Source organism: Myotis nattereri (assembly GCF_964212035.1).
Source record: "Myotis nattereri genome assembly, chromosome: 1".
NCBI lineage: Eukaryota > Metazoa > Chordata > Mammalia > Chiroptera > Vespertilionidae > Myotis > Myotis nattereri.
This window is the reverse complement of record NC_138075.1, coordinates 219,830,431-219,854,857: the sequence shown is the minus strand read 5'-3', so window position 1 is coordinate 219,854,857 and position 24,427 is coordinate 219,830,431. Positions and strand designations below refer to the sequence as shown.

The following is a 24,427-nucleotide window of genomic DNA, read 5'->3' as shown; positions in this document are numbered from 1 at the left end:
TTCTCCCTCCTTTTGTCCTCAATCTTTGTCCCCTTCCCCCACCTAGAAAACTGCTAATCACCCCTCAAAGCCCACTATATCACCTCTCTTTGAGGATTTCCCAGCTCCAGTAAACAGAGTTTGATGTCTTTTCTTTCTATCATACTAATTTCATCACATTTTATGACATTTATATATCTTTCTTCTCACCTGAGCCCTTTCAGAATGAAACTCTATCATTAATGCGTTTGTTAAAAATAAGATCTGTAACCAGAATACCAAACCCTGCTCCCATAGCTGTGCGACCTTGGTACAATCCTTAGAATCATCTGCAAAATGAGGAAAATGGAAATATCTACTTGTTAAGGTATTGCTAGGATCAAAGGAGATCATAACAAGGTGCTGTGAATATCACCAGGCTTCAGTTAAGTGCTTGCCACTATGTGTGTTTTTTAGTTTTTTAATTTACTTCAGAGAGAGGTAGGAAGAAAGAAAGAGATAGAAACATCAATGATGAGAGAGAATCATTAATCAGCTGCCTTCTGCACATCCCCTACCAGGGATCAAGCCTGAAACCAGGGCATGTGCTGGGAATTGAACTGTCACCTCCTGGTTCATGGGTTAATATTTAACCACTGAGCCACGCCAGCCAGGCTATATGCCATTTTTAATATCATCATTGTCTTCCTTAACATCTGGCATAGTGTAGACACACTCATATTGTGTACACAAAGGAGGGAGAAATTCCATAACAAATATGCACTTCTAATGTGTTTATCAGTTCTCCAAACTATTACAATTGAATAAAGAGCGTATATAATGAAAGTAGGTGTTCAGGGACTCAGCTTGAATGTCCCCTAATCCCAAATTATCCTCCACTTATTTCCAAAAATATTTCACAAGGAATCAAGAGTATTTGTAAACATACACCCTGCAGAATTCTAAACAATTCAGGAAAGAATTGTGGATATGGTTGGCTAGGTTTGTAGTAAATGACTTTCTTCAGAAACACTTTGACAAAATTAGGTACAACCCGTGAAGCAAGAGAGAATCTATTCCTTCTCATTCAGTGAAAACCTCATCACTGACCTCCTTGTGTTCAAGTCATGGACATGTGGTGCTTGTTCCTGCTCTGCCTCCTATGTGCACCTGCCGCAAATGTCTGAGGAAAGACACATGCACAGGGAGCAGGTACCCCAGTACATGTATAAGGAATGGGGTTCCCTCACACTAAGAAAGATTCCAGGTAGCAGAGGCTATAACCCATTGAAATTCTAACCGAAATGTAGTCATTCATTCAACTAATACTGAGAAAAGCTACAAATTCCCCATACTATTTTAGGACTAGGAATCTAAGAGTGAACCACCCAGAAGCAAAAACAAACAACCCAAACATCCCTGCAACAAAACAAAGTCTATTTGGAGGTAATAATCTGCTATGGGGACAAAGGAAACAGAAAAGGTGCTCAGATGGTCCCAGAAGTAAAGGGCAGGAGGTGTGCAGTTTTCAATGGGAGAGTGAGAGAGTGGCCCATAGAGACTTCTGAGGTTTTTGATCATGTAAACAATAGACTGAATGTTTGTGTCCCTTCATATGTTGAAACCCTAACCCCAATATGATGGTGTTTAGAGGTGTGGCCTTTGGGAAGTAATTTGGTCATGAGGGTGGAGCTCCCAGGAATGGGATTAGTGTCCTTGTAAGAACTAGCCAGAGAGTTAGCTAGCTCTTTTCCCACCATGCAAGGATACAGTGAGAAGTTGGCTGTCTGAAACCTGGAAGAGGGCTCTCACTAGAACCCCACGCTGGCACCTGATCAAAGACTTCTAGCCTCCAGAACTATGAGAAATAAATGTCTGTTATTTATGCCACCCAGTTTATGGTAATTTTTTATAGCAGCTTGAATGGATTAAGACAATGCACGTGAAACACATATATAAAGGTCTTTATATTTTTTAAAATAGCTTTTGTCCTTCTTTTATATAACTCATTTCACTTAAAGGAACTTTTAAACATTTGCCTATTGAAAACATTTTGAAAATCAAGAAATATTTTCCATTACTTTTCTACTTTATAAATAGATATGAAATCCTATGACATAAAAGACTTCAAGAAAAATATAAAATAGAACTTAAAAATTCACCAAAATTTAAGTTTATATTTATTAGCTTTTCAAGGATAATTCCCAATGAAAATTAACAAATGTGAAATAACAAATTATTTTTATGTCTAGGGCTATTTAATAAACAAAGGGAATGTTTGTTTGTTTTTTAAATCTGTGGTAAGATTTCCTTCTTTAACCTATTTTGAGTTTACAGATGGATGGAGTTGGACAGTAGTATGCTAAGTGATATAACCCAGTTAGAGAAAAAGGAGTACCATATGGTTTAACTCATATGTGGACTTTAATGAACAAAATAAACTAATAAACAAAATAGAAATAGACTCATAAATACAGAGAACAGATTGACAGCTGTCAGATGAAAAAAATGAAGGGATTAAGCAAAGAAAAAAAAATCCGCATAGACACAGATAACAGTATGGTGATTATCAGAGTGAAAGGAGGGTGGGAGGAGGTAGAAGAAGGTAAAGGGGGGATAAATGGTGATGGAAGAAAACTTAAATTGGACTGGTGAGCATATAATACAATATACAGATGATATATTATAGAACTGAAACCCTGAAACCTATATAATTTTATTAACCAACGTCACCCTAATAATTAAAAAAAACACACCTCTGATAGCTCAAGTAAAGAAAACATCCTAAACTAAAAAGCTATTCAACTTCATCACTGTCTCCATATGCTATCACAGATCGCTCAAAGTCCTCTGTGTGAATAAAGACCCAATTTCGGAGAGTTTGAAAGACACTAATGGTTTTGAGATATAAATATACTGATCTCTGATGAAAAAAGAAAGTCCCAAAACTCATCAGATTCAACAATTCAAACTATTACTGGAAATGATCAAATAGTATACATTTGGAACACAAAGAGTTTTTAAAAAAATGAAAATTGGTTTCAATAACTCTGATTTCCATTAGTGTTTCATAAACTTAAATTGCCTTACAATCACCTGGGTGTTTATTAACAATGCAAAGTGCTGGTTCCAACCTCAAGATGTAAATTTGAAAATAGAACCAGGGAATATGCATGACAATCAAGTACCCTAGAGATTCAGGTCTCTGGGATCCCCAGATAGCAAACTGTGGTCCCTAAAATGCAATGAAAACAAACAAATAAAAATTCCACTTCCGTACAAGGAAACATTAACGCATTGTACACAAAATCTGTGAATATTTCCACACATTTGATTAGAAGTGGCTTTTAAAATTAACAATCCATGCCTACTTTATCAAATAAAACTAACACTTTCTATTTGGTGATTATCAACAGGTGTTAGGAAAGACACCTCTGCCCCATCCTTTGGTTTCCATGACAACACATCTTCTCTAAACCATCCTGGCATCATTTGACCCTCACTCGCTCCCTCCTTGTAGAGAAATGACTTATCTGATTGGTAAATTTAGGAAAGATAAAGTCTCTGCCATGCTCAATTTCTCCATTTTGTCTTTCTGAGAGCCAAATGACCACACAGAGGAGGATTCTCCTTTGTTCTCCAATCTTAATCTCTCTTGAGCACCCTGCCCTTCCCAGACTGTGGGCTGAGAGGTCCAATCGGGCAGCATTGCCTGTAACTGAGGTCAGTCCACCTAATTCTAAATGCATCAGCAGGTCCACGTGGCTCTCACACTGGGTTACAGCCTCCGACCTGGTTTCTATCATCAGCAGACCCCATTTTGTCCTCCATCTCCTTTGCCTTAGTTCTTTTTCATTCAGAACAAGGTGGGGTAAAGGGTGATGCTGTTTATCTGGCTTCCTTCAAACCCCAGATAGTCAGAACAAAGGCCATTGCCAGATACACATGCAGATATCAGAATAGCAAGGTTGGTCATCATTACAAGCACTGAAACCAACAAGCTAAGTGTGTCCCCTTTTGTTTAAAAACAAGCCTAAAAGTTGTATTTATTTTATGTTTTATTCATTGAATAGAAAACAAAAAAGGATTAAAAGTAAAAATTCATACTATCCAAATCACATGGTCAAATGCTGAAAATATATAAAGAAATATTTATAGACAGTGATCACGATTTATAACTATCTTGCAATTTTAGCTTTAAGACATTTACTCAGACCTCTAAAGCATCATTCAACTCATTCATTATCCATTTGATTTGGACTCATAATAAGGTATAAACATTTAGTAAGAATATTTTGACAGAACATTATTAGGAAGTCATTTAATTTCTCTAACCTTCAGTTTATGCATCTATAAAATAGGTATGCAAAGTTATTTCTCTCCATATAAAGTTGGGTCAAAAATGAAATGGGAGTACATATCATAGTGATTTATGCATAATAAAATGATACAACATTATAAATTATTACTGCATTTATTTTATGATTTAGTATTTCCATTATTGAGGAAACTTGTTTTTCACTCATGAATCATATAACTATTATATGTATATCTTCAGATTAAATAATAATGATTTATTGATGAAATCCTACATGTACTAGGAACCTTCTAAATGTCCTATGGATGATAAAGAAATATTAGTGCATATCTCCTGTGCTCAAGAAACTTCTGCTAAAGAGAAGAGATACAACAAACACAATGGGCCAAAAAGTAAAAGATGAATAGGACAGATGGTTTTGCGCAGTAAAAACTATTAGGAAAGAGGAGGTTAAGAAATATAGGGGGAATAGGCTTATTTCTAAAGACAATTTAGACCCAGATGGATGGAGGAGAGCAGGCAGGTAACTTCAGGGGAGACAAACACATGGACAGAATTAGACAGAGATGAGCATGGTGTGAATGCCGGAGTGGTCGGGCAAGTTGATTTCCTGCCCTTGGGTCAACAGCTTACTAAGCATTGTTTTGTTTCTTTAAGGTAAAGAAAGGTACAGTGGGACCTTGACTTACGAGTGTCCTGACTAATGAGTTTTTTGAGATACCAGCTGTCTCTCGGCCAATTTTTTGCATTGAGTTGACAGAGTAATTTGAGTTAACTAGCTCCTTAACGAGCTCAGTCTCGGAACGAATTAAACTCGTAAATCAATGCCCCACTGTATAATTGAGAGGTTAGCATATACAGAAAGTGGGACCTTGACTTACGAGTTCGTTCCGAGACTGAGTTCGTTAAGGAGCTCATTAAGGAGTTCGTTAACTCAAATTACTCTGTCAACTCAATGCAAAAAATCGGCAGAGAGACAGCTGGTATCTCAAAAAACTCTTTAGTCAGGACACTTGTAAGACAAGGCCCCACTGTATATATTTTAAAAATACATTTTTATTGATTTCAGAGAAGAAGGGAGAGGGAGAGAGAGAGACAGGAACATCAATGATGGGAGAGAATCATTAATTGGCTGCCTCCTGCCATGCCCACACTTTGGATGGAGCCTGCAATCTGGGCATGTGCCCTGACCGGGATCTAACGGGGACCTCTTGGTTCAGAAGTCAACACTCAACCACTAGCCATGCTGGTCAGGCTCAATTATAGTTTTTATTAAGAATGTGGCAAAGGTATGGTTTTAAAAAGTCTCTTTAAAATCATCTCTAGATTTTTTAAAGCAATTTTCCAATTTGTTATACTTAGTCTAAAAATAGTTGAGTATGAATTATTGTACACTACTACAGAATTATCATATTAAAGTACATGTATATTACAGAGCCTTTCAGAACTAAGAGAAATTAATGTCTGTTTTTAAACCACCCAGTTTATGGTAATTCTTTTTAGCAGCTTGAATAGATTAAGACAATGTACATGAAGCACATATATCAAAGAGGTTTTTTTTTTATTTTGAAAATAGATTCTACTCTTCTTTGGTATAACTTATTTTATGGAAAGGGAATATTCTTAAACATTTGCTCAATTAATAAATTTTGAATATAAAGGAATAATTTTCCTTGAGTCTATGTTTTTGCATGCTTATATATACAAGGTCCTCAGCCTGAAAATTTTATAAGGACCCAATAAACAGTCTGTTGCAACTTTATATGAGAAGCTTGAATCTTTAAAACAATTTGTCCAAGACCACACAGCTTATAGATGGTGGCATAAGAATTCAAACTTACTTCAACTTTACACTCTTGACCACTATGCATAGTCTACCTCTGGCACACTGCCCATTGACAGGGTAAAAATTAGATTTTACCACGAAGTTAAGAAGTATATCCCAGCAATGGTTAAAATATGTGACTCAAATATTTCATCAACTGATATCATCATCCTTTATAATCTATATAATCACTAGTGAAAAAATTACTGCTCTGGCAACGTTCAAAGAAAGTACGCTTCACACTGAATTTGAGCAAGATCAATATTTCCTTCGACAATCATTAACCGAGTGCTCTGGTTTTCATCTCTTTTTTCTGATAATTTCCTCCAGCTACTCAGGGTTCAGATTCTGTAACAAAAATTCTTCTGAGCCATTTTGATCTTATTACATTATTTCTCCATGAGCAGTAATGTTCTGAATATTGAGTGTACTTAAAGTGCTTATTTGATACCATAAAAATAAATATTTTTGCCTTATTCAAAATACCCAATTTTCCTAGCCTTTGAAGGAAAAAACAGAGCTAATAGGGAGTAATTGGTAGTTAGACAGAAATAGGGTCAAGTCCAATGTTAAGGATCTTAATTCTCACAGAGTAAGACATTTATCATTATGTTAGAAAATGATTAGGGAAGATTATCTTAATTAGGAGGCACACTGCATAAATGTTTCCTAGTAGAAGATAAATTAGGAAGGAAAGAGAAACACCTTAATCTTTTACTTTATTTTAAGACAAAGTTTAAATAATTCTATTTAACCAAAGAGGAGGTGGAGAGAAGGAAATAAAAATGTAATTAACTTTAACTTTTAACCCTCTACTTGGGATTTGCCTCTGCTGTTTCCCACTACAGATAAGTGTGAATCTAGTCAGCATTGTTCCATATTCAGGAGAAGGCACATGAAGAAGCAAAACAAGAAGAGGAAAGCCAGAGTTAGTCAATTGCTGACCTGTACTCCTGACTATTTCTGGGATTGGCCTCAGACCAATACTCTTGTTATCTCAGAATTTATAATGCGCTTAATATATTAGCAGACTTTCTGTGGCTTACTATGAAACACATAAGCCAAGTCCAAGAATGAAGAACATGGCACTACAAGGAAAAACCATGCCTGACACCATTTATAATGAAATGAGTGAAAGGTGATCACAGTATAGATGTCCTGGCATAAGGTCTCAAGCTACCCATATCTACTTGAAAAACTCCCTTCCATTTCCAGCCTGAGAAAATTCATTTAAAGGAGCTGAGAGACTTTCCTTAAATAATTATTCTAGATTTAAGTTGTTCTGTAAAGAACAGACATATTCAGGTCCCTCCAGTAGTGTGGAGTGATGAAATTTGCCTTTGTAGAGAAGTTTCTCCACTCACTTTAGCCATTGGCAAGAATAGCTACTATTACTGTAAAATGCATGTATATAAAATATATTCGCTAGGCAGGTCAACTTTACAAAGATTTTGCAACTATAGTATTGCTTTGCTGACCTTGCATTTCCCCCTCAAATACACCTATAAAATGCTAAGCTATATGTTAGTTTTATTGTTGATGCATGGTAGAAGAGTTATACAACAATATTGAGGCCAGCTTACTATTTTGAGCATTGTAATTTTAGTCTAAAATCTTGTTAGGGACCCAGAGCTATTCTGAAAATTTTTAATGAGGTACCTTTTCAAAAAAAGTTTTAGCTGTGCAACCTCTAATGTCATGAAGGAATGCATTTGACTAATTCCTTTTGCATCCCCTTGAACATTTGCAATGACAGGATGGTGCTAAACCTGCTTTTACTTCTCAGACAATGCTTAGAAGCCTCTGCCAATTTCTCTTCCAATGCACCAGTGATATGTAGGAATGGCTGAATAGAGTGAAGACAGATGTGGAATTTGGGTATTTGTTCAGGTGCCTTAGTCTTCTAATTATTTTATTATTATCCATTTTCCCCTGTGATTTGCTTTAATTTGGAATCCTGTCGCCAATTTACCTCATTGCTGCCAGGTCTTCAATCTTCTGGTTATTCATTAGAGTGTTTCTGTGACCAGGTCATCAATAACCACAAGTTTACTGACATATAAAGTCACTCAGGTAATTCATTCTACTCAAATAGATTTGGGAAAAAGTACTTGACCCCAAATGTACTATCTTGATTATACTAATCCAGGGACCTTAGAATATTTTTTCATCTATCATAGAAATTTAGGGGGTAAAAATTAGCACTTCACTGAAGGTTAGAGTGGAAAAAACACAAGCTCTAGCTTTCGAAGTCTGTAGCTGATTCCAATTCTACTATTTGGTTGCTGATACATAAGACAAGTTATATAGCCCCATTGAACACATTTCTTCATCTATAAAAGTGTATGTAAACAATACTGAGGGACTGCCTGAGATGTGGTAGAACACAACCTATTCTCAGCTGCAATATAAAATATTCAGAATCAGCATAAAGAAAGTTAAGTTTTGGGCAGCTTTGTTCACAATGTTAAGGATCATTTCTACTAGTACGTAGATATGTAAGGAGAGGGGAGACTGATGTCTTTATTAGAAAATTTAAGTTACAATATGGTGTGTGCCCTGTCTCCAAATTATTCTATGTCTCAGTATCACTCTACAAAGTGGAAGATCTATGAACATCTATTAAGTTGGCATTATGATGATCTCCATCTTATTGGTGTGAAAATTGAGGTTCAGAGAGGTTTAGTGACTAGCAAGGACCCACAGCCAGCATGTTTCAGGGGCAGATTTGACATTTGTCTGTCTATTCTCAAGGCTCAGTATCTCCTAACTTCAGTGTTGTTGTATCTTTACAGCCAAACTCTACCATTAATTAATGAAGGGACTTTAGTTAACTCATTCCTTAACATGACCTGTAATATGAGAGTTTGAGTAGGTGGGGTTTCATTTCTTCCTACTCAAAATATCTATAATTGTTGGTTCCAGCCTTTGTCACATGAATAAAATACATCAGACCTTGACTTGATATGCACATGGACATGTCTCTAAAAAGAGCCATTACTCTCCCTTCCTGCTATTTCAATTCATCTAAGTAAAATGCATCTATTAGTAAGGCTCAGGAAATATTTACAGAAATGGCTTTATGCATGACAATTTCCTCCTAAATCCACGAAGACTCAGCAATTACTTCATCTAGTGCAAGACTATGTCATTGATTCTCTTTCAATAAATAATCCAATACCTACTAAGCACTATTCTCAATGGTTGAGATGGATTTGATGACTGATAAAAGGTTGAGACCATTTGCTAACTGGGGTGTGTCCTGATAGACAATAGCACAGAATAGAAAGAGCATATACAAACTGCAATGTGAATTTCATGTGTGTATACGATTAAGATTCCTAGTGTCTGTTTAAAAGACCTTAGTAGTCCAGCCCTAACACATTATTTCTTAACATTGAGCTTGCTAACATGGTCTTTAATGTCTCTCTTCAAAATGTCCCCTAATACCACATTGTGACAGTGCAATAAGCACAAACCACTGGACTCTCCTACCTTCCAGTGGGGCAGGCAAATGTGTGCAACCCTTTGGAAAGCAATATGATTTCACATATGTCAAGAGACTTGAAAGCGTTAATTCCCTTATTCCATTAATTCTTCGTCTAAGACCCTGTCTTAAGGACATGATTCTAAATATAAAAGCAACTTCACACAGAGAGATTTTATTACAAAATTTTTCAAGTACTGAAAAAAAATCAAATAATTTATGTGCCCTAAAATCAGGATAACTAAATTATAGTACAAAATTTATTGAATTATATATAGTCACTAACATATTTATGAAGGATCTGTAATCTAATATCAAATACTTATGCACTAATATTGAACTTAAAGCAAAATAAAATTTTATGATACAGATAGTATTATTAAGTTTACCGGAACAAACCTACATGTAGAAAAAATACTAAAAATATTTATTTAAGTAAAGATATTACCAGTGGTTATTCTTTGAATGGTGAAACTTGGGGCACTTTCTGCATATTTCTTTTTCTATATTTATAAACTTTCCAGGATTATTTATTACTTTTGTCAAAATATAAAAACAAAAAAACATATCTATTCTCAACAGTCAGCTTGGGTTTTTAATGATTTCCAATAAAGCTAGGCTGTTTTTATACTTAAATTTAAGCATTTATGAATATGTATTCATATGAAAAGGCTTACAAATTGTATTTGGCCACACCTCAATACATTGGTTCTCAATGTGGGGGGAGGGGTGATTTTGTCTGCTCTCCTACCCATTGAAATATTCAGCAGTATCTGAAGACACTTTGGGTTGTCACAGTTTGGGTAAAAGTGCTACTGGCATTTAGTAGGTAAAATCCCAGGATACTGAGAGTCACTCTATAATGCAGAGGACAGCATTCTCAAAAAAACAATTATTTGACCCAATAGTACTGAGAAACTGCCATGGAAGCTTTGAGAAGTTTACTACCAGGACCTCTTAATAGACTTGCCTATCAATTATCTATCCATCTATCCTCTCCCTCCAACAAGATACAGGAGATATCGAGATAAGTATTCTGTCGATGTGGTTCAGTGAAAGGAATAGACATAGAAATTAGGAATCTAATGTAGTTTGAAGTGCTAAGATTGAGTGCTTTGAGATAACAGAAATGGGCATTTAATCCAAGGAGGCAGTTCAAGGGAGGCTTTCTGGAACAGCTGGACCCTGAGCCGAGCTTAAAAAATAAGAAGGAGTTAATCAGGTTAAGACCAATGGGACTGGTATTTTAGAAAAAGGAACATTCATAATACAAGTAAAGGCATGAGCATGAAAGAGCATGGAGTGCTTGGGAAAGGATGAGTGTGATTGTGCTAAAGCATAAAATGGGCACAAAAGAGCATGGGGGAAGAGGCAGAGAAGACTTAGGGACAGAGTACATTTTTTTTTTGCGTGAGGAAGTCCAGAAATGCTTCTCAGAAAGAAAGAATATAAAGTAACTAGAGGTCCAGTGCACGAAATTCATGCTCAGAGGAGTGGGGAAGGTCCCTCAGCCCGACCTGCACCCTCTCCAATCTGGGACCTCTCAGGGGATGTCCGACTGCCGGTTTAGGCCTGATCCCCACAGGGGGATGTCCGACTGCCAATTTAGTCCCAGACCCCTCGGAGGTCGTGCCTAAACTGGCAGTCGGACATCCCTCTCATAATCTGGGATTGCTGGCTCCTAACCCGTTGCCTGTCTGCTGGCCTGATGACCCCCTAACTGCTCCCCTGCCAGCCTGATCGCCCCTAACTGCTCTCCTGCCAGGCTGATTGCCCCGAACCACCTCTGACTCAGTCTCTGCCACCACGGCTTTGTTCAGAAGGACATCTAAAATGACATCCGGAAAGTTGTTCAGTCTAATTAGCATATTACACTTTTATTAGTATGGATAGTTGACAGTTGAAAATATGTTTCCAGAAATATAAGGAGGGGAAGGAATTCCGGGAGAGAGAACAGTATGTACAAAAGAATGGCAGTTGATGCAGCATGAGATGCTTAGGGAACTACACTGCAGTTGGGAAGAGAATAAGGATGGAGACGTGGCCAGAGATGAATTGGACAGGTAGGCACTGGTCTGATCTTCATCCCTGGTATCAAATGCAGAGACATGGAGGTTTTATGTTGTGGGTGATACAGAAGAAGATTGAGCATGAGTCAGTTCTTTTGTTCTAAAAAATTTATTTTGTAACTATATGGAGTCAGACTGGATGGGAATGTGATTAAAATGAGACACATATATTGATGCAAAGGAATAATCCATCAATGATGCAGCTGATAGACCCATAAGTATCTGTTGAGCCTCTGTGATACACTTTGTTCTGCTCTGGACACTGAACATTCGAGGGAAATTTACTCAGTATGGAGGTAGAGTGGTCCCTTTTTTCTAGCTGAGGAGAAAATGAACACAAATGATTTGATTTGGGAAACAGTGCATAAAGGTCTATTATTATCAAGTGTTATGTTGTTGTACAACATACATTAGGACTCATTGAATTCAGATTAGAAAGGATAGATGATATTATATGGGGTAGGTTTTGATCTGAGATCTGAGATGGAATGGGAACATATGGGTGGCATGTGGTTAAGAAAAGATATTGTGGGAGAAAATAGAATAAAGTGATCCAGGAGTTAGAAACTGGGACCAACATGATGTGTCCCTGAAAATGTGAAACGAGGTTTCATCAACTGTTAGCATTTCCCATGAATAGGTGATGCTGGGTGCTAAAAGTATCACTGAGATTCAGCTCAAAGATCATCTCTATGAGTTTTTGTCTAATGCTCTCCCTGCTGCCCCAAATAGGACTGGTCAGTCTCTGCTTTATGTCCGTTTAATCCTTGCACCGATGTGAGATCAGGACAATTTACTAAGCCAATTTGTTTGTATGTTCATTTGTATGTAAGCTTCTCTTAGCCAAAACTATGCATTTAAATTCTCAATTAGCACAGTGCCTGCTACCCAGATCACAGTCAACAATATTTTTTTCTTGAATCATTACATGAATGAGCATGTTTAGTAACAGGTATAGATGTGAAAAACAACAATAGCAATGAAACTAATTCCATTATAAGTAATGTCCACTATTTGTTGAGCTTGTGTGTCAGCCACTGTGCTAAGCATGATTTTAACAAATAGCATTTAATTTACTCCTCATAATAATCTTGAGGTAGGCACTATTATTATCCCCATTTTGCATATGAGAGAAATGAAGTTCAGGGTGGTTATATACTTTGCTCAAGACCATGTGGCCTGTAAAAAGCAGAACTGTTAACTGACTTCACTTCAAAGAACATGAACTTTCCACTCTTTATATAACTTTCATTTTCAGGAGAACCCAAAAGGTTCAGTGTAATACAACACTCTGAGGACCAGTTTACTTTGAAAAGTTGACATGTGTCTTCAACACACCCACTAGATAAGAGTTTATAACCTCAATGAAAAAGGGATATGATGCCATCTTGTCTGAGAATCAATGAAACCTAAAATGAAAATCAATAAAACAGGATGACCCAAATCATCCTGTCTAGCCCTAACATTACTCATTGTGCGACCAAATCATAATTTATAGAACAACTCCAAATAGACCTAGAAATGTGGAATTAGGGAATACATTTTATTGAACTAACACATACATGCTAATTCAAATAACTTGCTGATTTGGCAGGTAATTTCATCGACCCCCAAAGAGGGACTACTAGACCCATATCTACCCAATGAGACCAAGGGCTCAAAAAAATTCAGATAAGTTTCCCAAAAGTAATATCTCACCAACCTGAGGCCTCTTTTCAATGGGTTCCTTTATGGCCAACTCTAGTACAAAGGTTGGCAAATTATAGGACTAGGCCAATCTAGCCTGTTACCTGGTTTTGAATTATCTTTGAGCTAAGCATTATTTTAGATATGCAATGCTTAAAAAAATAAAATAAGATTTTGCAACACATAAAAATGGTATGAGATTTACATTTAAGTGTCCATAAATAAAGTACTATCAGAACATAGAAACACTTATTCATTAGTGTATCTATTGTGTCACAATAACAAAGTTGAGTAGTGACAGACTGTATGGCCCACAAAGTCTAAAATATTTAGTACAGAACAAGCTGGATAATCGCTATTCTAGATTAAAGCTCAGCAGGGGCCAAAGAACTCAGTGAGGAGCACACTGCAAACATCATGGGTTTGGCCTTTTGGATTTATTGCCTAACTTAATGGTTCTTAAAGGGTAGTCCCTGGACCAGCAGCATCAGCCTAAAGTGGGAAATCATTAGAAATGAAAATTCTCAGACCCTAACACAGATCTACTGAATCTGAAACTCCTAGGATGGGGCCCAGCAACCTCTGTTCTATCAGGTCTTCTAAGTGATGCTGATACAAGGTAAAGTGTGAGAACTCCTGATATAACTCAAAGAATTTGAACATATTATCTTACTCAACATAATTATAAGAAATAAATTTATTGGCTCCTATTTATATTCCAAGCAGTGCGCTAGATATTTCACTTATACGTTTTTATTCCATATAACAGTCTGGAATGGTTGGGCTTACTAGCCTCAATTCACAGAAAAAGAAACTCAAGCTCAGGAAGGTTAAGTAACTTGTTTAAACTTACTGAGTAGGATTTACAGATCTGTCTGCTGTATAGGCTATACACCTGCCCCTCACCTTCCTCTTCTCTCTTCCTCATCATGCATGAGGACAAGCAGCTCCTGACATCATGAGGGAACTGCCCTGGTCTATCACCTAAGCCTTAGCATTCTCTTATTGAATATAAACAATTTCACAAAATTTCACAGACAAGACTACTCTACTTGTGATTGATCAAGATAAAAACAAGGCCGCAAAAACATAAACTTTGTTTAAATCACAAAAATGAACAAATATTCCCCATCCTAGCGGATATAGCTGGCTTCCTTGTCAATTACAGCTTCAGCCTCTGTCTGGTCTTCACTTCTTGCAGATATGATTTTAGAAGCCCAATCATAGAACGTTCCTGGCTTCTTGACTCCATCCACTCCAGAGCAAAGCCCTGTTTCTTAAATTGTAATCCCCCAACACAAGCTCAATTTCCATAAATTCTTTTCAACAACCAGTTACTGAGATGCCCCACAGTTCTCCATGGTGTGTGCTCTCCCTCTCTGCAAAGAGTAACAGAGACAAATTATTCAAACACAGGTGTGTCCCTGGTGATCTTTGGCTGGAGGTCATAGAAATGCACAGTCCACTGAAATGTACAATCTCTCCATCCAGCTCTCAGCTCCTAGCTGGGATGGGGAATGTGTTCCCAAAATAAGAAAAGCTAAAAAAATAACAGTCCCCAAACCATTCAGTACCAAACACATTGCCAGGTCAGAGTAGATACTGGGTATCTTAAATGGATTAATAGACTCTTTAGGATCAACTTGATTACACACAATCACTTCAAGAAACTGCTTTGATTTTTTAAATTACAGTTGAACTTAAAATTCCTATTTTTAGCTTCCAATCTACCTGTTAAGGTATTTTGATCCTTCAACTCATCACATTTCCAGCGTCACCATCTCTGTGCAACCTTTTCTGTCATCGTCTGCTTGATGACGGGCTGGCCCTTTTCTTTGAGTGTTCTAAAGGTCTTGCTTCCTCTCACCAGACACTTTAAGTCTTGAATTAGTTATTTATGAGCTGTTTGGTCTCTAACCAATTTGAAACTTCCTAAGGACAGTAAAACACCCTCATGTCCACTATTCCCCTTCATATAGTGGGGGCATAATACATGGCAGTTCTGTTTTAGTTAGAAATCTAAGGTTATTTTTTCTAGTTATGAAATTGAAAGGACCACTTTTCTAGCCAAATCAGAGTGCATCTAAGCTGGGCATTTTCATCTCACTGCTGGATGTCTCCTTTGCAATGATTTTCCAGGGCCACAGGCTTCTAATGAACAGCAGCCCCTGATGCTTTTGGAGTGTGGGTATCTGTAATTTTGATGTAAACTCTTACTAGTAGAAAAAAAAGAGTAAAAAAAAAATCGTAATCAACTAAACAACAGTTCCTGGCCACTGGGGAGGCTTGAAGGAGGCCCAGGAGCCCCTCAATTATGGAGCTTCAGTAGAAGTGCACCTTCTCTTTTAGTGAATGAGAGAAATGATGCTCATGCCATAATTTTTCTGAGTATCTTCTAAACACCATACATGGCGCTAGACAACAGGGTTAACTATTTAGTCAAGGGAAAGAAATAAAACTGTGTCAATTTCCCTTTGCACCTTATTGGCTATTGTTCCTGGAATTCCACCTGGTGTGCCACGTCCCCATGTGGATCTTGTGCAATTGCCTTTCTGTCATCTGAATTTGATAAACTTCTCTGCATCCATAGCAACCCAGCCTAGAAGTCACCTCCTCCAGGGACTTATTTCTGATCCATTTGATCTCTTCCTCCTGGACTTAATTACTTTTCATTGTTTCTTTTATATCTTAGACTGACTTGTATCGATCTATCTACCAAAATGCATTTTCTTGGTTTCTATCTCCTTATACAACTGAGAGTTCCTTGAGAGTAGTTATTATCTTTAATTCATATTTATATCCTGGGCCTAGGAGAGTGCCCAGCATATTTTAGATAATAAAGAACTATTTTTAAATGCAAATCATTGATGAAACACCAATGGTAAAGTATTTTGGAATTACTGAAGCTGGATGTTGAGTACATGGAAGTTCATGATGCTATTCTCTATACTTTTTGTGTATAAAATTTTCCAAAATAAAAAGTTCAGAATAATTGATGACCTTGTAAGATGTATGCTATATCCATCAGAGTTTTAAAGTTCCCACCATAAATGGAGCTTCTATATTTATAGCTATGACCTCTGGGTGCCCCAATTTCTTTCTTTTCTCATAAGAAATATATGTAAAGTCACACAATGCTTCCCTGAAATAAAATACGGTAATGCCATTTTAGAACAGGTGCAGACCAAGGATATTATGTTAAACATGAATTTCTGGGGGGAAATGGAAACTGCCCTTTTACACTAAGTATTTTATTGAGGAGGGTAATCTATGGGTGTTTGCCCTTGTCTTTCACCTGAATTGTCCCAGAAGCATGACTGGAGCCTCTACTCCCACTCTTGTGCCTCTGAAGTGGTCTTCACATACTCGCAGGTGGACCCACCTAACAGTGGTCTGCCACATTGCATCCGAAGTGAGCCGTTCAGCCATATCTCCCATTTCAACAGTCCCATTCCCAGGTGCTACAAGCCACTGTCCTTATCCACAAAAGCTTTGGGTCACAACCCAAGCTCGTTGCTTAGCCTAGAATGCTCTCTCCCCACTCTCCAATTCAGGAAATCGTTCACACACAGCAGTGTCCCATACAACTGTTTCTTCTCCATGAAACTTTCCCTTGAGCCCCTCCCAGAGTGCACCACTCCATCTGTGCATCTGCAGGCCATTTCTCGGGCTTATGCCCAGCACTTACTCCTTCTGTCTTATTTGGTAATTAGTATCCCTCACTAGAATGAAAGCTGATGGAGGGTACGTTCCTTTAATATTCATCTTGCAACTCCCTCAGTCAATGCCTAACAGAGAACCCTGTGCATTTTTAAAATTCAATAAGACATACAATACATGCTAAACTATGAAATGAGATTAATCTTGTGAGTATTCTTCCTGTTTCCCTTATGAATACTCAGATATGTGTAAAACCTATAATCATTATATTAAAATCCCATTAGTCATTTTAATCCTTTTTATAAATTGCTTTTGCTTCTTAAAACTTGAATTTCATTTGAAGGAGAATTGTTTTTTTAAATAGGGTTTTATCAAAATTGAAATCTAATTTAGGTAAGAGCAGAAATGTTTCTCTTAACTCCTATCCATAGCTAATTCTCACTAGCCATTGCAAATGATAATACTAAGGCAACAAACAGTGCTTCAGCCCAACACTAACGTGGGCCCTCTCATTCATATAGACTCAGAAGTATTTTCTAAGTTAATCCATGCAAAAAGTCACACTGGGGAAAACACTCTAGAGCAGTGGTTCTCAACCTTCTGGCCCTTTAAATACAGTTCCTCATGTTGTGACCCAACCAGAAAATAATTTTCGTTGCTACTTTATAACCGTAATGTTGCTACTGTTATGAATCATAATGTAAATATCTGATATGCAGGATGGTCTTAGGCCAGCCGTGGGCAAACTACGGCCCGCGGGCCGGATCCGGCCCGTTTGAAATGAATAAAACTAAAAAAAAAAAGACCGTACCCTTTTATGTAATGATGTTTACTTTGAATTTATATTAGTTCACACAAACACTCCATCCATGCTTTTGTTCCGGCCCTCCGGTCCAGTTTAAGAACCCATTGTGGCCCTCGAGTCAAAAAGTTTGCCCACCCCTGTCTTAGGCGATCCCTGTGAAAGGGTTGTTCGACTGCCAAAGGGATCGCGACCCACAGGTTGAGAACCTCTGCTCTATAGTGTTACCAGTGAAAAAGCATTGCTTCCTAAGGAAATACAAGTTCAGTGTTGTTTAAAGAAAGCTCAGGTTTCCGCTCTGGGCCACATTTTCTTCACTTCTCCACCAAAAGGAATGGCTGATTCCCTTGTCTTATTCTGAGATGTACTTTGTAGGCAGTGTAGTCTCAGTGAAAAGTTGAGCAATCTACACTGAGATGGATCTCATTGGTCATTTTATCATTTATAGGTAGAAAGGATGAAGAACCTCATAACCTAATATTTTGTGGTTTGCTCTTTAGCTGCCCTTTTTCTTGTTCCTACACTTGGCTGGTGATCAAAAAGTCTAAGTTCTGTTTCTGCTTGGATATTGCCACAGTCTGAGAAAACACAGACAGGGGCCCAGGCCAGAATTCTCCTATCTTATTAGTCTCATAACTGGATTCAATTTGGACTGGCCATTCATTGCCATTAAATATGAGTCACTGATGGTCAAAATATCAGTGCACTTTAGAGAAAAGGAGGTCAGAAGACCACTGGCTTACTTTTGTTCTAATCCTCTCTCTATGATAACAATTGGCGACCTGGTGATCTGGCTTACCTAGTTTACATGCCATGCTTGGCTCCCATACTTGGGTTGTGGTCAAAGACTTGTAGAAATTAAGGGGCTATTATGTGACCTTATTTCCTATGAATGCATTTCCTTGAAATATCTCATAGGGTGTCAGAGGGCAGTTCAGGAATTCAAGAATTCACTAAATTTTTATGTAGGTTCTCACAAATTATCTTTTCAATATTAGGGAAGAGGAATAAATGAAAAGTGTATTGTAGTAGGAAAAGCACATAGGATTCAGGAGTCCTTGGTTTTGGTTCTGTTTCTGCTCCCAGTTAGTTTGCCTTCTGATAAATCGGTTAACCTGTCTAGGTTGCAATTATCTCCTATGTCAAATGAGAAAGTTGGACTAGGCCACCATTTTCTAACATGTACTTCAGAACAAAAAAGTACTCATTCGTCAAGTAAATGTGGTTTACACCTCAAATATTGTATCACCTGCATCCTTTTATTTTAGCATGATCAAGTCTTATCCATTGAATCCAGTTTGTCTAGCTTTCTGGACATTTTACATAATATCTATAAATATGTAGGTACAGCTACATATGTGTGTATATAGAAATATAGGTTCATATATGAGTATGGATATTATTTGGATATGAATATGGATATCCATCCCAATAGAGTCGTTTCAGTCTAGCTTAAAATTCTGTGCTTCTAGTTGGGGAAAACTACTTTTCAGGTTGTTGGAACTCATACTGGAAGTTTTCATCTAAAAACCTTCAAGTTTAAGTGACATGAAACAGGACTTAAAGAAGAAAAGCTGACTCAATGGGAGGGGTCTTAAACTTAGGACATTCAACTTTAAGTTGCTACATCATCAACATTGGCAATAAAGAACTGGGTGCTCTCCCACAGTGCTATGAAATTTAACCTCCTCACATAACTCCGTGGTGCTATGAAAGTTACCTTCCTACATACCTCCATGACGGTTCTCCTGTCCAGCCCACTTCATCTAGCTCTGAATCCAAGCCACCCTGAGTATAATGCACTAAAGTTGGGGGGTATGCCTCAACCGAGTCCAGAGGACAAAAACGAATACAGTGATAAAGTTAAACAGAAGCAAATTATCCCATTCATAAACATTAAAGCTATTGGATCTGTATTTTCTTCTGACATCAACATTAGTGCATTAAGGCAGAAATCTCAAAATAATGCAGATTATTGTTTAGCACTTGGAGAAGTTAGCTATGCAGTGTTATCCTTCCAGGGATTAAATAAAATTACTGTGCAATGTGAGTAATGGAAGAAACTAACTTCTGAGCCTTTTTAAATCCCATTACAATATTATTCTCACGTATGCCTAAACAGAATCTGTCAGAGAATTCTTAAAAAAAGGTATGAATATTACATGAGAGCTTATAATATTCTTCTACTGGTCGAAACAGTCGGAACCTAATGAACCTATTTTGTAGAGAAAAAAAGGACTTTATGAACATACATTGATCATTATTAACATATTACCAGAGACATGTGTACTGAGTATGGTTTGGGGATGATGTAATCTTATAAAGACTATAGCACAGGCAGGCTTAAATATTGCCATCAACTTCCACCATTACACAAAACGTGAGAAGCAAATATTCATAAATAACTCAGCAATAAAAGATCATATCCTTACTGGGAAGAAATATTAGGACATGTTTAAGAACTCCATTCTTTCACTTGAGAAAAAAGAGAACGTGGACATGAAATTGACATGACATGATAGAAGTTGGAATGATTCAAAGTATATTATTTCAGTAGAAAATTATGTCATGTGTATTTCACACACACACTCAAATTGTTAAAGCAAAGTTAACCAACTTTTTTTACTTTCTCATCTTTGCATAATGAGGTTGATTTTGGTAGTAATATCAGATGGATGAAATATTTATTGGCAGCAACAATGCTGTCCTGGGTGTTTTGTTCTCAGACACATAAGCAACGGCTTGCTAGGAAATGTAAAGGAAACACCTTTGCAAATTAAGCATCCAAAACACGTTTTTGCTAGCACCCAGGAACTCAATTTTACACCAAAAGCTTACGCATTTCATATCATAATCGACAACCCAGCTCCACCCCCGCACTTCCTAACTAGTGAGGCACACACAGGTATTTCACTCACAAATCAGGGTACAGGATGGAATTACTAATGACATCAAGGAGGGGTAGTGAACATGAACTTGACAACCAAAAGCACAACCTATTGTATCATCCCCAAATAGAATACTTACTTCTGTTATTTATATTTAACCCACAACATCACCCTAAACGCAAAGAGGTTGCAAAGAGAAAGATAATGGTACCAAACCCCTCCCCTCCCAGTGTCCAATATCTGGGTGAACAGAAATGAATTGCTTTAAGGCAAGCATGCATATTTTAAAACTTTCACACTCGTTATTCAGCCTCAACTTCTGCAGCGTCTGTATCCAGTTCCCAACCAGACCTGACCGGGGGGCACACACTGGGAGCGACCACTTTACCTTCCGAAAAATCAATCAGTCCCAGCAAATGGAGCAGCTTCAGAGATGCACATATAATCACAACAATACCCACTGTCTGCAGCCCTTCCGACTCCCACTCCAGGGTCAGCATCCTTTGAGAGGGCAGAGCATCCCAGCCGCCGGACCCCTTTGGAGTGGAGGGAGTTAAAGCGAGAATCCGAGCAATGTCTGGCTGGGAACAAAGACTCCTGAGGGGGCAAAGTGAGCAGCTCTTCTCAGATGCACCGGGCCAGGCAGCGGGCCCCCAGGCTGAGCACCGACCTGGGCTGAAGACCAGCCTCTCATGCTGATGCTGGCATTCGCCTGCTGGGGTCCCCCAACCCCAGCACGCGCGGGACTGCGCTGCATCCAGCGCGTACTTGGACTTCAGAGCTGCCAAACAGACATCTGTTGGAGAACTGGAGACTTTGCTGTGGGGGTGGAGAGGAGGGACATTCCCAGGAAACTTGCCCTGGAGAGCCCCACTCTGAATAGCGCCGCGGGGCTGGGCAGGGCTGTCTGCGCTCTAGTTTGCTGCCCAGAAACCTGGGAATGTCCCCTTTATGCCATAGAGCAAGCTGCTCTCTCTTCCCAGAGCTCGCAATGCGCGAGAGCTCAGCCCGCCTCTTGGGATGCTAGGAAAAAGCAGTTTCAGGGGCTGGTGACTAGACCCTTTTCTGAAAGCCCCTGTGCAAGTCCGTAAGCAGTTTTCCCAGGGAGAAAAGTGCAAGAGCCAAAGCATCCATGATTCAGTGGCTTGGTCAAAGGTGAGCATCCACGCCACCTCCCACCTGCTACTCCACTGGGGCTGCTGTGGTCCTGGCTGACACCCAGGGAGAGTGACTTAGCCCCTGTACTTACAAACATGCATGGATGGAGGGTGGGGCGGAGCAGAGCCCTGGGAGAACACTGGTGTTCCCTTAACTGCCCCTGGGGACTGAGTCCCACTAGCATCCTTGGAGGTCTTGTCTCCAAAGTTCACCAACTTCCCTGATGATAAATATCACCCGGGGCGTGTTAAAGACACTGTCTTAGTCTGATTCAGAGGATTGTGGAGTTTGTGTTCTTAAACTGGAATGTAGGTGATTCTTAAGGAGGCGTGGGCTGTGCTGTCCCAAAGGAGCCCACACCATATTTGATTCCAAACTAGGCAAGCAGCCCAGGAGTGGTCCTGGACTCTGGACTGTGCCAGGACCACACTGGCTTCCTCAGGCTGCCTGTTCCCTCCACTCTGCTGAAGCCCAGGCCCGTTGAAGAGAATCAATGGGGCATCCTGTGTGTGAAGGACTGTAGCCCCTGGAACTGACTGTGAAGCAAAGGGTAATATCTTAGGCCCTGGGGGGCATTGCCTGGTTTTGCTACTTTCTTGCTGTGTAATTTTCTGCAAGATATTTCCCTGAAAGCAGTTTTTATTCTGCAAAGTTGCAATTATAATACGTTAATGTTTTATTTAAATTTCTCCATTTAAAGAGAATGATGGTAATTCAATATTCATAATGTTAGTTAATATTTACTGAGCCTTGTCTTCATGCCCATTAATATTAGAGTGATTTATCTACAACTAACAGCCCTCCAGCTCAATTTTTAAAATTAATTTTAAAAAATATATTCTTATTGATTTCAGAGAGATACAGAGAGGGAGAGTGTAACAAAAACATCAAGGATGAATGAGAATCATTGATTGGCTGCCTCCTGCATGCCCCACACTGGGGATGGAGCCCACAACTGGGGCATATGCCCTGACTGGGATTTGAACTGTGACCTCCTGGTTCATAGGTCTATGCTCAACCACTGAGTCACACCAGCCAGACCCCACAGCTCATTTTATAGGAGATATTAATTTACGTGCCAAAATTGTGGGCACAGCACTTAATAGACAATAGGCATGTATATATTCATTCAGTTCTTCATTAACATTTGTTAAGCTACTACTATGAGCTATGAATGGTACATGAATGACAAAATGGCAAATACTGCCCAAACCTATCCTTTGGGGACTTCCAGGTGAATAGGGAAGGTGGGTATTAAATTGAATGTGCTCAATAAATGCACCAGCACTTGAAGGCAAGGTTTTGCAGGGAACTCTGGAAGCACAAGAAGGGAGAACCAGATGCACTTGGGGAAAGGTGGGTGAGGGGTAGGAAGGAAAATACTGTATGGAGGAGGCCCCCATCACTAATGGTAGCTTTTATCATTATTAGAGGTTGTACATCAGACACAAGCTTTAGGGTCCTGTCACTTTACCTGGTTCTGCCACTTGCTTGCTGTGTGAGTTTGGAGAAAACCACTCCATTTCTGAGTCTCTGTTTTCTAAGTTCAAGATGAGATGTGACTGCCTCCTTCTCATGGCTGATGTGACAGTTAACTAAGATGTGGAAAGCTGCGTCCAGCCCCTGGTGTCCCTTTGCTCAGCACATGGCAGTTGTGGGTTTGTGACAGATTTGCTAGGTCTTTAGAGGCTTGGCTGGGCTGAGATGGATGAAGCGACTTTGCTCTGCCCTGGTCCTGACACTACCCCCTCGCCCTAGGTCCAGTTCTTGTCTTTTCCCCATGAAGACTTCCCCGTCAATCCAGCCTACAGGCATTCTCCCCTCTACCCCCACAGGAAAACACGTAGACCACCACGTTGGCTCTTATAATGGTGCTTTTCATTTTGGGTCATTTACTAACAGGAGATATCTTTCTATCAATCTGCCCAACCCCCTGTCCATCTGAATATGTTGTTTATGGTTTCGGGTTATGTCCACAAGCCAGTAAGGCTTCGGGAAGCAGTTCTCCATAGTTGATGGGAAAATACATGTCTTAAGCAACCATTTTCTGAAATTCCTGCCCACATAAAGCTAGAGGAAGTCAAAGGTTTAATAAGAAAGTAACGTAAATTAATTAGGTCAAGTCAACTCTGTTTCTTTTAATCATATACAACACCACTTTATAGTTGAAATAAAACCAAAAAACAAAGGTATGGAATTAAGTGACTTGACCAAGGTCACAGGGCTAGAAAGTAATAGTTCGTGAATTTAAACATGCCTTAGTCGGATTCCCGAATTTATTCTTCTCCCTTAATACCCCTCCACAGATTTCAACAAATATTTTTCAATTGATTTCTTGATATACAGGGTTAGGCAAAGTATTTAAAAATTGCCACATCCATTTTCCAGGAGAGAAATCCCAACCATTCTTGAAAGTCACATAAATACCTACAGATATGATTTTGTTGATTCTAGGCTGGACTTCCCTTCAGGACAATGGAATTAGTACAGGATCCACCAGCTGAGAGTGTTGGTGCCTCAGCCCTTCCCCACCTATTGACTTCCCTTTACCACTGCTTTTCTGAGCTCTTTTGCCG

At 38.8% G+C, this 24,427-nt stretch overlaps 1 protein-coding gene across 5 annotated transcripts in view; it reads right to left on the bottom strand.

Moving 5' to 3' along the window:
- Positions 1 to 24,427, bottom strand: part of KCNIP4 (potassium voltage-gated channel interacting protein 4) — a 954,817-nt gene that overhangs the window by 156,715 nt on the left and 773,675 nt on the right. The window contains exon 1 of one of the 5 annotated variants that reach the window (XM_081083174.1): positions 21,082 to 21,420. The exons of the other annotated variants lie outside the window; for them this stretch is intronic. Coding sequence (XP_080939300.1) covers positions 21,082 to 21,193 — 112 coding nt within the window. The 5' untranslated portion in view covers positions 21,194 to 21,420. Of the gene's footprint in view, positions 1 to 21,081; positions 21,421 to 24,427 lie in introns of those variants that run through there. 5 annotated transcript variants of the gene reach the window in all.